The following is a 13,663-nucleotide window of genomic DNA, read 5'->3' on the forward strand; positions in this document are numbered from 1 at the left end:
ACTAAAGTCAATGTTTAGATGATAATTGCTTAAAATACATAGGAATACGTGGCAGGTTTGAACTGGTACAAGGTGAACTTCCCATGCTCCTAAAAATTGATGGAAAAACTTCACGGGCCAACAGGATCTAAACTTAATTGTCTTTATTAAAACAATATTGTTAAGTCAGTATTAAAAATACTTTTATTGCCGGGGCAACTATTCTGGTTTGAGTTGCAGGGAACTTCAAGTCCTTCAGTAGCCAGTGATTAATATCCCTCTAGTATCACTTGTTCTAGCACAGCTTATTAGGATAGGAAAAGAAACTGTTTAAAAGCAGCACCTTACTTCACCCATTGTTTTAAATCTCTTCTGTGCCTCATGTTTTTTTAGTTCTATCCACTGATGCATGAAAAGAGCTTTCTTCTTTGTTAGCCCCCACCGCTAATGGGGAACTAGACATCTTCTATTCAGTCTCATGTTTGATGGATGGAATTGCTAGCAAATCTCCAATTGCAGACTTCTTTTTTTGTTGTTTGGGGGCAGAACATGGTTCATGTTTCTACTGCTATCCTTAAGGGTTAGCTTACTGCTGTGATTTTCTTAGAGACAGTGCTTGCTATAGTCTTGCATTTCCAGTGTAAGGGGAAATGCCATGGGAAGGCAGTTGGTATCTATTTGTCCTTTTGGAGGTTACCATCCAGCACAGAGTTAGCTGCAATTAAGCTCCATAGAATTGGTGGGACATACAGTGCAATTATATGCATGTCTGCTCAGAAGGAAATCCCATTCAGTGGGTTTACTCTCAGGTAATTGAGCATAGGAATGCACCTTTATGTACCCGTAGCTGTGTGCTGGGTAGTGGTCCATGTAAGCAAGCAAGAGTGGTTTCCTGTTGAGAGCAGAAGAGTAGAGTGCTCTCAGCCATTGCTGTTTGCTACTGGGTCTGTCTATAAGTTAACCCACATTTATATCAGAATTGGCCTCATTTAGTACCTAATTTTACTAGTCCAGAAGACTTTATGGAATTTAAGGTAACCTCTAGTATTGTGGTCTTTCCCCTTTAAAGGTCAACTTCATGATGGTGAAACAGAAGGGGTTTGGCTGAGTTACATGGGATGGGGAAATTTACAACAGTAATAAAGGGTCTTGTAATAAATCCTTACGCTCCAGCTGCCTACATATGGACAGTGCTGCTGCAGGCAACAATGGAGTTTTATACTTACTTATACTGTACCTTCAAAATGTACATTAGTGCTTTTATGGTATAGCAGGAGTGGGGAAACCTCCAGTCCACAGGCCTTATTCGGCCTGCCAGTCCCTGGAGACTGACCTATCAGGACTTTTAGGGGAAACCATGCCCACCTTTCTTGCACCTGACATTTGAAACTTCAAGCTGCAGCTAAAATGAAGAAAAATCAAAAGCCCATTATAAACGTGCCCCTGATTCTTTCCTTGAATCAAAAGGAAGATTTAGTACTGGGTAAAGAGTAACATAAGGGAAAAAGAAGTATCTGCTACAGAGATCTTACAATACAAATCTCAACACTGGTCGACAGCAGAGGGAGGTAAGAAAGGGCAAGGAAAGGGTAATGGATGGAACGTGAACAAATGCCGTTACACCTGCTTAGGCTACCCCACTGAAGTGGTCGCTAGCTAACTAGCCTGAACTCACCTTTCTAGTTCCATGAGAACAGAAATCCTTTCCACGTTTGTGTTAATAATAAACAGCCACAATAGCTCTTGTGCTGTTACCTGCCGTGCATTTGAACGGTTGGTGCCCGTGAGCCTGGTGCTGGAATGCACAAAGCCAGGACAAAAGCATTCCTGCAGTTTTGTTCCTCCCACTGTTGCACATGCCTGCTTAAAGTAGCTTTCTTTCATGCCGAGCTCTTAGAGGATTCTCTTTATTTGCTTTATCAGTTCACCGGCTGCTAAATTTAGACTCTAGCTCTTGGTAGTGTTAAAATAAAACCTCCTTGGCCTCCCTGAGTGATCATGTTTGTGCCTAATTTCAGAGATGAAGTGGGTTGGTAGTACTACCTTGCTGGGTTTGCACCTGGACTAGTTGGTAACTTCCACCTTGCACGTTTCTTTTGGGCTCATGCCCTTGTGTGTGAAGTTTCATTGCAAGTCACATACTTTGAAATGAGAAAAAAAACTATTTGCTTTGGCTCTGGAATGTGGGGAGAAAAATTCTGGCTTGGTTTTCTTTTTGGAATGAGCTTTTCAAAATTTGGAAGTGTAGGGTATGTGCCAGCGCTGCAAGTGGAAGTGTAACTGAACTACTGGCACACTAAATATAGTGATGTAATAAAGGATTTTTTAAAAATGGGAATCAGTATCTTGATTTGTTTCGTATTTCAGCAGAGCGTTTGGTACATTACCTCATGTGAAATAATTAAAATGGAAAATACATTTTACATTGTAGTCCTGTGTAAGTTTGTGCCATAGCAAGTTCCATTAGATTAATGAAGTTTACTGTCAAGTAAAAGTGCATAGAGTTACAGCCTTCATTGCTAAAAGGAAGTTGACAATGACTTTATTTGAAAGGTAAATCTCTTGAGGAATTGGATGTATGGATAATGCCATTATATAGATTAGTCACTAGGTGGCACTTAACGTGATTGTATCTCAGCGATGTTCAGTCTTTCCTTTTGTTGTTCTGCTCTTGCTTAAGAGAGAAAATAAAACTTTTGTCAACCTTCCTGAGTAGCATGTCCTCTAAGCCTTCTCTGACAGAGCATAATTTTTTGGAAGGTTGGTCTGGGTTGCTGTTTTGATTCATATGTTCATTTAGCAATTTTAGCAAAATTTTGCCCTCCTGTAATTTCAAATCTGTAATTGTCTGCATGAGGAAAGACGTATATTTTTTCATTCCTGGATGTTTTTCTTTTGCTGGGACAATTATTATGCAGTTGTCTTCTTGAGATCTATAGCAAAACTAGTCTGTGGCAGTATAGTTATGACTTGGATCTATCATGATCTGGTTTATAATTCCTAACATACTCAAAATATAAACTAGCAGGTCATAATTTTAATGATTTAAGGAGGCATAAAAACATGATAGAAAAAAGAGTGTTGAGAACTGAAAATTGCTCAAGTTGATGTAGTTCTACTTCTGGTAGCTTTCAGCAATACTACAGTGGCATTGGTTGGCAAATGTTATCTCCCTTCTTCCTTCAAGCACTGGGATAGTGATGGAGTCATCTAGTTCCTTTCTGTTATGTCAGTAAGCTGATGGAGTCCTACCAAGCCCTGACTTTTCTCTAATTACTCTTTCCCTGCAGAGTGGCTGGTGTTCCAGTGAAGGAAAGGGTCAAGGTTTCTCAGAACTGGAGGCGTGGACGCTGCCGGAAAATCCCACTCCTCAGATGGAAGCGCAAGCAAGTGGTTCCTTCTCTTTTCTCCTGCCCCATGATTTTCAGCTAGAATTCTCTCTGTCTTTGGGAGTTCATCCCATTTTTTGTCTCTGTTCAGCTCTTGCATCTCTTTGGTTACACAGTGTTTGAGCCTCTTTACCTTTTGGCATTCTGAGATTGGGTAGCTGTTGATGCTGCTTTCTCTGCAACCTGCTTTCATTTGCCACTACTATCATACCAAAATGCTCTGTGTGTCAAGTCTTATTCTCAAATTATCATTGAAAGCTCAGTGTCCAAGCTGCTGGCTACTATGCAGGAAGAATATCTACAAGCAGAAAGTGGTGAATCAGCTAACTTTAAACAGGAGTGTTTAAAGTTGCTGCTGATAAATTGCTTCTCTTTCCTCTTAGTTCCAAAAGGATTAAGTGCTTCCTCCCCATCTCTACCCATACCCAGCAAATACCAAGTTGTTACTCATTTGGTTCAGGAAAGTTTTTGCATCTTTCCTCCTCAATATAGTTCATATTGTGAGGGCATTGCATTGTCCCAGTGCTAAAATGGCAGATTGTGTCACTGGAAAAATTGTTTTCCTCCCAGCTAGTGCAAGAACATTGAGGAACCTGAGATGCCACTGGGGATGAGTTGCCACCTTTCATGCCTGGACCATTCTTTGATTTCCATGCATTGAATTTTATTATTTTTCTATCTTTTGAGCTGAGTGTTCTTCCCTTCCTCACTATATGCTACTTAAATTAGAGTGTGTGTGTGTGGGGGGGGATTAAGTAGCATACGGGGTGAGCAGGGAAGACAATATCCAGTCTCTGATTTTTTAAAATGCTAAACATCACCAAAGTTTCCAGCTCTCCAAAGAACTGCCTGCTTTTACATGGATCACTTATTAACATAATATTTTTCAATAATAATTATTTGAGGATTGTTTGATTCCAAGTCTTTGGATTACAATGATAATAATAATATTATTAATGTTGTGAGCCACGCTGTGATCTTTGGGCGAAGGGCAGTATAAAACGCAAACAAACAAACAATATATTTTTGTCCTGCTTTTAGGGAAAACCCCTTTCCAAAGACAGTTAACAAATATAATCATAAAAAAGGTAAAACCATAAATCACATAAAAGCAAAAGTAAAAGCTTTCGCTGCACATCAGCAGTAAAATAGCACCATCAGTTTAAAATCATAGTTTAAGATGGAGGGGCAGTACTTGGGTGTGTGTGTCACATTTTCTTCTGTATATTTTCTTACAGCTTTGCCAAACGGAGATACCTCCCCACAGCAAGGCTATATATTCTATGGGCTTTGGTGGTTGGGTTAAAGTTAGTACAAATATATCATGGGATTCTTTAAAAGCATTTAGAAAGGCCTGAAGTTCCATAATAATTAAGAGTTTAGGATGTTTGTCAACTGTCAGCATAGTTTCTAATATTTTAATATATTGCCCCTCCAGTTTAATGCCCTGGATGCAGCTAGATGATGACTACCTCTACCTATCCCAGGCAGAAGACATTCAAGTTTATTGGCTCCATCCCAATGGTACCAGCTTGCAACACTGTTCCCAAGCAGTCTTCTCTGGCCACCAGGAGGACGTGTGCCGCTTTGTGCTTGCTAATGGCCATATTGTCAGTGGAGGAGGGTAAGCTCTTTGTTATAGGGAAATAAGAAGGAGGGTGATGGTAGTTGAGCGTCCAACATTGGTTTATAGGTGCACTTGAACAAGAACTGGAAGAACTGACTTTCAGAGCTCCTGCATTGCGTGACTGACTTTTATTTAAAGGATCCCTGTTTGGGGATCACTGGGCAAATCAGTCCCCATGGCCAGGGTGGTGTACATGCTGGAATTCTGCAGAAGTGTGAAATGTTATATGGGGCAACAAAATTCAGTTTACTGAGAATTTAAGCTTTCTTTTATTTTACTCTTAAAGGGCAGGCTTCTGGCCCTTACAGCTGCAAGGATATGATCAAAAACTGAAGGTTGACTGAAACAGATTTCCAGTGGTTGCAGTTGGAGCTTCTGTGGCCTGCATAGCCTTGGCTATCAAAAAATGTGGAATAATTTATGCAAAATAAGAGATTATGGATTTTTGCTCAGTTTGCATAATTTATGCATGTGGCTAAATTCAGCTTCTCTTGGTACGGAGTATGGGTTGCTTAATCACAGCTTGTATTTCTTTTTTAGTATGGCATATACAAACAGCCCTCCCCAGGCCTGTCCTATTGCAAGACTGTGACCAAGACTGTTAAACCATGTGTGTGCTTTGTTCATTTGCCATGTGGGGGTCATGGATTTGCCAAAGAAACCTTTTAGGACATGTGAGCAAGTCCTTTGTTGTCTGCACAGCCTTCAGTGGCAAATTAAGTATAGAATGTGTATGCTGTATTAGATAAATACTTCCTGAATATCTCTGTATACTAGTTTTTGAAATAAATGAAATGAAAGGGCAACTTTGCATCAGTTTCTATCATTGTTGTACCTAGGGGTTTTCAAGACCTGTTGGTCTCAGAGGTGAGATCTCTCCTGTCTGCATGTGCTGGGTTGAATGTATGTGTAGATAATGTGTTGTATTTAGGAAATGAAACTACTATTGTGCTGGTATATCTCCAGCTAGAGCATGAAGAGCACTTCTACGTCATGCTCTCTCAAATCCGTCTTTTACATTTTCATTGGCAGGGATAATCTGAAGCGGAATTCAGTAAATTGACCCTCAGTGAAGGAGAGTAGTTTTGGATGTGAGAAGCTCTCATGCCATTTGCCTTGTGGCATTTGTTCCAAGGAGATGCACCTTCTTCACTGTGGTTTTGTTTTTCAGAGATGGCAATATTGTCCTTCATAAGCTGAATGGCTCCTTCAGCTTCAAGTTCTTGGGGCATGAACAGGAAGTGAACTGTGTGGATTGTCAAGGAGCTATCGTTGTGAGTGGTTCACGGGACAGAACAGCAAAGGTGAGTGTGTATGTTTTGCTTTATACTTATAGGAGTGTGTGTATGAAAAGAAAATTGGAAGATGGAATGGGGGAATACTGTTCTCATTCCTCTCTTTTGGATTAACAATTAAACAAAATTTTCAGCTTCATTGCTGCCCATTTCCGGGATTTTCTTACATCTATACAAGTTTATCTCAAATGTTTCAGACATGTATCTCAGAGCCACCTGCCCAAAGTGGAGTAACTAGCTACATTTCTCTTGTGACACAGACATTATATAGGCCTGCTGAGATTTATGACAGTCAAAAATCAGATTACAGAGTCCTGGTTCCATTGCCCTTTAAGACTTCTGTCTGTTAGTTCTTTTGCTGAATTGAGTGGGGTTCAGGATCCCCTGGAGGACAGAATATTTATACAGCCATTTCTTCCTTCCTTTATAAGATTCTAGGGCTGAAAGAGCATACATGCTTAGTTTAGAGCATGTGTTGGGAACCTGTGGCCCTCCAGATGATGAAAGACTACAATTCCCATAATCCTTGAAGGTGGATTTCAACAACATTTAGAGGGTCATATGGTTTCTGGCCCTTGTTGAGAGCCAAAGTTTTCACTGTCTGAGTCATATTTTTATTTTCCTAGAGAGAAATGGGGAGGTGCAAGGTTGTGTGTGTGTGTGTGTGTGTGTGTGTGTGTGTGTGTGTTAGCTAGAAATTTAGTTGTGCTAACAGTGATGTGGAGCAACAGCTTATTTTTTCATGAGCTTTTATTTATTGAGGTTTGGGGTGGCAAGCTGTCAGAGAGAACACATGTAGAGGGATTTAGTGTTTTTCTTCCCCTGACATTACCCTTACGATGGAAGAACATTCTTTGGGGTAGTGACCAGGATTAGTCCAGCTTCAGTGAACAGTCCTAGCTTTTCTGATTCTACGCTCTCTACTCTTAGTTTAAGATCTGGATCTGAGTTATCTCTAGAGCTGCTTTCAATGAGCAGAGCCTTTTGCATGCAACAATTCCCACCCAAGCAGCCAGCAGACTGTGTCTTAACTGATAGTTTCCTTATGGGGCACTGACCAAATGGTTCTGGCACTGGCCAAATGGTTCTGACAATTTGGAGAGTCAGAAGAAATCCACTAAGAGGATAGGCTGAACAGCAGCAGAAGAATGTGAAGTGTTTCAAAAGTGTCAACCAGTGGCAAAAATGCTCTATTTGCTGTTTACGTTATTTGTATTATGACTCATTGTTTATTGTCAGCTGTTTGCTTCCTTGGAGGTTTTTAAGCAGAGGTTGAATGGCCATCTGTGATATATGCTTTAGTTGAGATTCCTGCATTGCAAGGGGGTAGGATTAGATGACCCTCGGTATCCCTTCCAACTCTATGATTCTTCTATGATTCTGTGAATCTATACTTCCTACCTATGAGAACAATAAAATGCTGGAACTTCTACAGCTGGTATCTTCAACCTTTTCAGACCCAGGACCTACTTTTAACCCAAACATGCATTTGGGAACACATTTCTTAATATTTTACTGTATGTTCAACAGTGCTCCTGTTGTGGCCCTTCAGGCTGAGATCTGAATGGAAAAGTAGCTCAGTTTCTGAATTTTAATCACACTGAATTAAACTATCCACTATGTGGGATTCTTTGATGCCCTGCCACTGGAAACTTGGAAGGCATCTTGTGACCTTGAGGGCAAAATCCTCAAAGTCAAAGGGAATTCTACTTTAATTGTGCTCATTGTCTTTTTTTAAAAACCCCAGAAATGGAATCTGGCTCACCTAACACTCTTCCAGCCTGATCCTTATGAGCAGGGAATTTGCTTTTATTTTTACCAAGTGACATGTTCTTTGTGTTGACTCCTAGCTAGAAGGGAATCCCTAGTAGGTCTCTAATGGGAACTGTAAGTGCATTGGAGGGATAGTGAGTGTTGATTAGGGCTGAGCTTTGAGTAGCTGCTAATGCACATTCCTCATTGATAGGCACCAGATAGCATGCTCCCAGCAATATTTTTAACCTGTATGAGATAGGGGTGCATTAAAAGAGCTCAACTTTTCTGCTGCTTTTGCTGACACTAGGTGCCAAATTCCCCTCTGACACCGAATAGCCTGCAATCCTGAGCATTATCAACAAACAAACAAATACAACACTCCCAGCTTTGAATTCCCTTAAGACATTGGGGGATAGTTGGAGAGGGAATCAGAAACCAAAATCTCAGGATCCAGAAAATGGGAGATGAATTTGTTGGGGGTAGAGGAAAGAAATGATGGTATTCAAAAGGATGTCAGGAACACAAGCTTAAGCTTTATTCAGTATGTCAGTAACAGATTTCTGAAAGCTCATAAACAAGTCACTTTACCCTGGTAATAAACAACATGTATTGTGGGAGAACAAGTATTATCAAAGTGTGAATGTGCATTAAGGGATTTGAGCATGTTTTAACAATTAGTACAGAAGGGGGCACTGCACGGGAAATTAGACTGCCCCATTCTCCATGTGTTTCTATTGTTTTGCAACAAACTTGGAGAGAAGGCTTTAAGGATTTGCCCAGACAAGGAACCAGAAGAATAAAGATGAGATAAAATCTAAATTTGTTCTGACATGCAGACCTTCAACATAATTTGAGCAGATGCATTTCAGATGATTGTTCTCTGCTTTTAGCACCGGAACTGGGACTGATTTGGACAGAAGCTGCTAGTAATCTCTTCTATCATTTCTTTGCTTAGAAAGCATGCAGTCAAAATATCGCAGGGGTAAAGAAGTTGATTTAAGTTTACTCTGCTAATTTCAAATTGTGCTCCCAAGATTTCTTTGCGAGGGATGGTTTCCAAACACAGCTGCTGTTAACACTTTTATCTTGCACTTTTTTGTTGTGTGGTGTTCATTTGCACTTTCTCTCTCTCTAGGTTTGGTCCTTATCACCAGGCAGAGCTGGGCAGTGTTTGCACACCATACAGACTGAAGACCGGGTCTGGTCCATTGCCATTAGTCCATTATCAAGGTAACAAGATATAAAAATTGCATTTGAATGTATGCACACCTCATGTTAAATCTGGTTTTTCTTTAGGTCTAAAAAGTTCCCTATTATACCAAGTATTCAGGAGGTCTAGAACTCAGCATTTAAGTATCATCAGTTCTGTGACTCAAAACCCTTTTTGTGTAGAAACAGTAAATTAGGTAGATAAGAATACTCTATATTTTTTGTGGAATCCAGAGCACTTCCTTCTATTTCTTTTGCCGTTTGGGTTCTATAAAAAAGATGTTTGAACTTGCAGAATACTCTGGTCTGTATGGGTGAAGTCAAGGGGTGCACTGCCTTAGATATTGTACCAAATACTTTCTGCATAAGGATCTTTAGTTTTCTCTTTTTTTCTCTTCACCCAAAGCTTACACTTACACAATACCCTTGCAAGTGCCACTTTGGCAAGAGCAACATTATATCCTCTATGCATATGAAAGCATAAAAAGTAAGTTGCACTTTTTTTGTGGGAGGGGACGAGGGTTAGCTTTTCGGCTGTTGGTTGATTTTTAATCTTTTCCTTGCCTTTCTGCATTATGCAGTGGGGATCTGTACACGCTCAAAGCAACTTAATTGCAACTAATGGAATGTGATTGAGCATGGGAGTAGTTCTGTCACTCACCGCTGTGTCACAAGCTGTATCCAATTGTTGCCACTTGTACAACCACATTCCATATCGCAATTACAGTCTGCGAAGTACTGTACAGTATTGCTTTTTCTTAAGTACAAAATACAGTGTTTTGCTCAGAAGATTCAAGAGAGAGAAGGCTTAGAGTGGTTACAGGCTAGCTGTAGCAAGTTAGTCATTATCTAGTAACATGGCCTTTGCCAGGAAACATACTATAGATATGATCATACTATCCCACCCTCCACCCCCTGTGTGATATGTTAATACATAGAATTGCTCATGGCGAATCACCAGTCCAAGGAACTGAAGAAACAGAAAACTGCAGCAAGTTCAAACAGTTCATTCTGCATACTAATTCCAAAACTAATTAATAGAAAATCCCTGTACAATTGGAAGATAGGTGGGATTTACAATTACCGTAGCTACAACCAATCCATGGAAGGATTGGAATGAGAAAAATCTGCTCTTCCTTTAAGTGCAGCATACTCAAGTGCTGTTGGAAGATAGAGAACCATATTTTAAACTGAGACTGTGTTTATGGCACTTGACCTCAGAGTTCCTGAGAATACTGTAAAAATAAGCAAATTTCATTTTGATACATTGTACATATGTATTTCCTATATGAAACTTATTCAGTGCTGGTCCCCTGGCAATGAAAAAAGCAAAATGCAAAGCAGATTCTGTTGTGCATGCTCTATTGCCAAAGTCCATAGTTTGGTTCTATTTCAGACAGCCTCTTCTGTTGATGCTGCAGAATGAAAAAGGTATCTGTACATAAGAACTTGCAGATTCCCTGAAGCTGCTCTGTACCATTGGGGCACCAGAGAACCACTCATTTTCTGTGGGAATGTTGATAAGAGTCATTAAAACACATGGGAGTATCTTCTGGCTACTGTTCTTGTCACAGCTGGGCATCTGTGAACAAAATCTGATGTGTTGGGGAAAGATACACAGAGGAAATTAAACCGTTCCAATGAGTTATTTTGTAATCATATTGCTACTGTGCTAATGTTAAGAACTGAATGTTGGTCATAAGTTACAATTGTATACAAAAGTCACAAAACTGAACCACACAAGGCTTGAGCAGTGCCTTGTATCTTGAAGATTTGGAAGCACTTTGTACCCTGACTCAACTTTTATTTTGAGGTATTTAACCTCAAAAGCAGCCTGCAGCAAGGTAGTTATTCTTTGAGGAAGCTCATTTTCTGTTCTGAATTACAATGAGCTTTTCTGTGGCAAACTTGTCTTACATTTGAAGCAGAGCCTAGTTTTTTCATAAGCTTTTGGAACCTTGCATTAGGCTGTTGAGAATCAAAGCATCCAATTATGCTAAGTTGAACATTGTCCTGTTGTGATGACTGCTTCTCCCTCTCTTGTGTATATCATCGTAGTCATCAGTATTCAGTCTCAGTTTATTAAAAGCAGTGAAATCAAATTACAGTCACAGGAATAGGATGGGTACTGAGAACTATGGATGAATGGTGGAATAACAGCAACAACAACAACATAATCTCTAGTGTCAAAGGCTAGGGTAAAGAAAGGAATCTTTTATGGGGAAGGCCTTCTCCTAGGGCACCACCCCTCAAACCTCTGAGGGTGGTGGAATTACCAAGAGGGCCCCTTCTGTTAACACCCGTGAGGGTTTGTGGGGAAGGAGGTGGTATTTAAGATATTTGAAACCTAAGTCATTTAGGGCTTTGAACACTAATGTGAGCACCTTGAATTAGGCCTCTTGTATGTATCCTAAGGGAACCTCAGCAATCTGGCTGCTGCATTTTGAACCAGCTGAAGTTTCCAAGTCGTCTTCAAAAGTAGCCCCACGTAGAGCACATCACAATAATCCTATTTGGAAGTTACCAAGGCATGGAGTACCTTGACCTTGTTGTCCTTTACTGTTCACATCAGTTGCTTGAATTTAGTGTTCATTCCCTCAGTTCAAGAAGGCTGGAGCTGTTGCTTTAGTGATGAAGCTGTTCAGATTAGGAGCTGGGTGCTCATTCCTTTCCTGGCTCTCAGCCAGGCCCTGATTCAGGCAGGTGCTTCCACCTTTTCCCTCTCTTCCAAAGTAACCTCACATGCAGCTATCTGGTAACGCTGGTGTGCTCCCAAATCTCTTGTGTTGCTCACCATCTCCTCTTCTCATGTGGCCCTGGGTGAAATGTGGGTGTTGCCTGATGGCTGGCTTGGAGCCCAGTTGTGTGGTAGCCTCCAGACTTGGAGCAGGCACGTCTATATTCAACAGCCCTTCTGGGTTACTGGGTTACTGAGATCTGCTTAGGAGACACACTCTCCTCCCACCCCAATTTCATTTTCATTTCACACTGTATTTTACAACATTACAAATAAAGAAATACACAATTTTTATTGACTCCCTTTCTCCCTTTCCACTACATATTCTAATTTCTCCCTCATCTTATTTTCATCTTCATAGCTCAATAATTTTTTTCACTGCTGAATTTATTCTGTTATTGTTAACCTCTGAATATGTTTACAATATGTCTCTAAATATGCCATACAACATTTCCAATCTTCCTCAGATAGTTTTTTTTTAATCTTGATCTCTTATTGTTTGTCAGTCTTGCCATTTCTATATATTCTATTAACTTTTTTCTGCCATTCTTCCTTCATTGGAATTGTATCTTCCCTCCTCTGAGCATAAGGAGACATGCTCTTCCTCCAAGGAGACCTCAGAGGGCCAAACCCTGGCAATTAGTGAGCACATGCTTGCCTTTTTAAGCACCAAACTGTTGAGTGGAGACCATTTGGAATGCCCTTTAAATTAGTGAACATAAGAACTATCATAGTGGTGTACTGTTGCCAGCACGAACCAGTGGACATGTCTGGTTTTTTAAAATGCATGTGCATCAGATAGACCAGCACTAAGAGCCTTCAGCCTGCCTCTTCAGAGCTCATCCCCTTAAGCTTTACGCAGTATGCACTGGATGTGCTCCTGTGACTGGGAGAGCCCTTGCAGAACACTGTTTTATCCTCCTAAGTGATGACCCGCAGGGCTGGCCTCTTGTCAGAACACTGACTTCTCTCCCTGGAGTGAACACACACTCTCTGTCACAATATTTACCTAGCTTCATTTCCCCCCCACTGAGTGATAAATGGAAGCTTGCAGAGTGGCTTCTCCATCAGCAATCAGGTTTGGATCACTCGGCTTGTTTTATGAGACTGCTGATCCCACTGCACCTCTCTTCCCTCCCCACCCCTCAAGTATTAGAACCGATTAGCCACGTCATTAATTCTTCAATTTGACGGCTGATATAGCAAGGCCTGAAACACGGGCTGACCCTATATAATAGAACCTCTGCTCCTTAACATATTAATGATGGGAGAAGTTAATTAAAATTCCACAGAGCGAAGGTGTCGGCTAACCTATAAACCTGTCACTTCCAAGAAAATGTTGCCGCTATCCTAGAAGAAAGTGAGTTTGGGGGCAAGAGTGAGTACTCTTAGTGTAGTGTGAGAGTCCCCCCACAAGCTAAACTGAATGTTTCATCTCTTTGGGAAGAGTTAACTTTCGGGTGATTCAGTATCCTTGCCTGACTTTAGGATCTTTTTCTCCTTTGATCTACATATATATATATATTTAGGATGCTGAAACATTGCCTTTCTGATGGATCCGAACACTATTATTAATAATTGTTAGTAAACAGAATATTTTTGCTTTAGTCCAAAATACATTGTAGGTTTGATTCATTTGGCTTTTATCTTACAATCAACAAAACTTATAGAT

General features: G+C 40.5%; 1 protein-coding gene across 1 annotated transcript in view; it reads left to right on the forward strand.

Moving 5' to 3' along the window:
• Window positions 1-13,663, forward strand: part of FBXW4 (F-box and WD repeat domain containing 4) — a gene marked incomplete at its 5' end in the record, with an annotated part of 71,502 nt that overhangs the window by 10,711 nt on the left and 47,128 nt on the right. Inside the window, 4 exons of the mRNA XM_083615354.1 lie at window positions 3,270-3,365; window positions 4,807-4,992; window positions 6,167-6,299; window positions 9,181-9,275. Of these exons, the coding sequence (XP_083471480.1) occupies window positions 3,270-3,365; window positions 4,807-4,992; window positions 6,167-6,299; window positions 9,181-9,275 (510 nt within the window). The remainder of the gene's footprint in view (window positions 1-3,269; window positions 3,366-4,806; window positions 4,993-6,166; window positions 6,300-9,180; window positions 9,276-13,663) is intronic.

This window comes from Podarcis filfolensis (genome assembly GCF_964270895.1).
Source record: "Podarcis filfolensis genome assembly, chromosome: 5".
In the NCBI taxonomy this organism is placed as follows: domain Eukaryota; kingdom Metazoa; phylum Chordata; class Lepidosauria; order Squamata; family Lacertidae; genus Podarcis; species Podarcis filfolensis.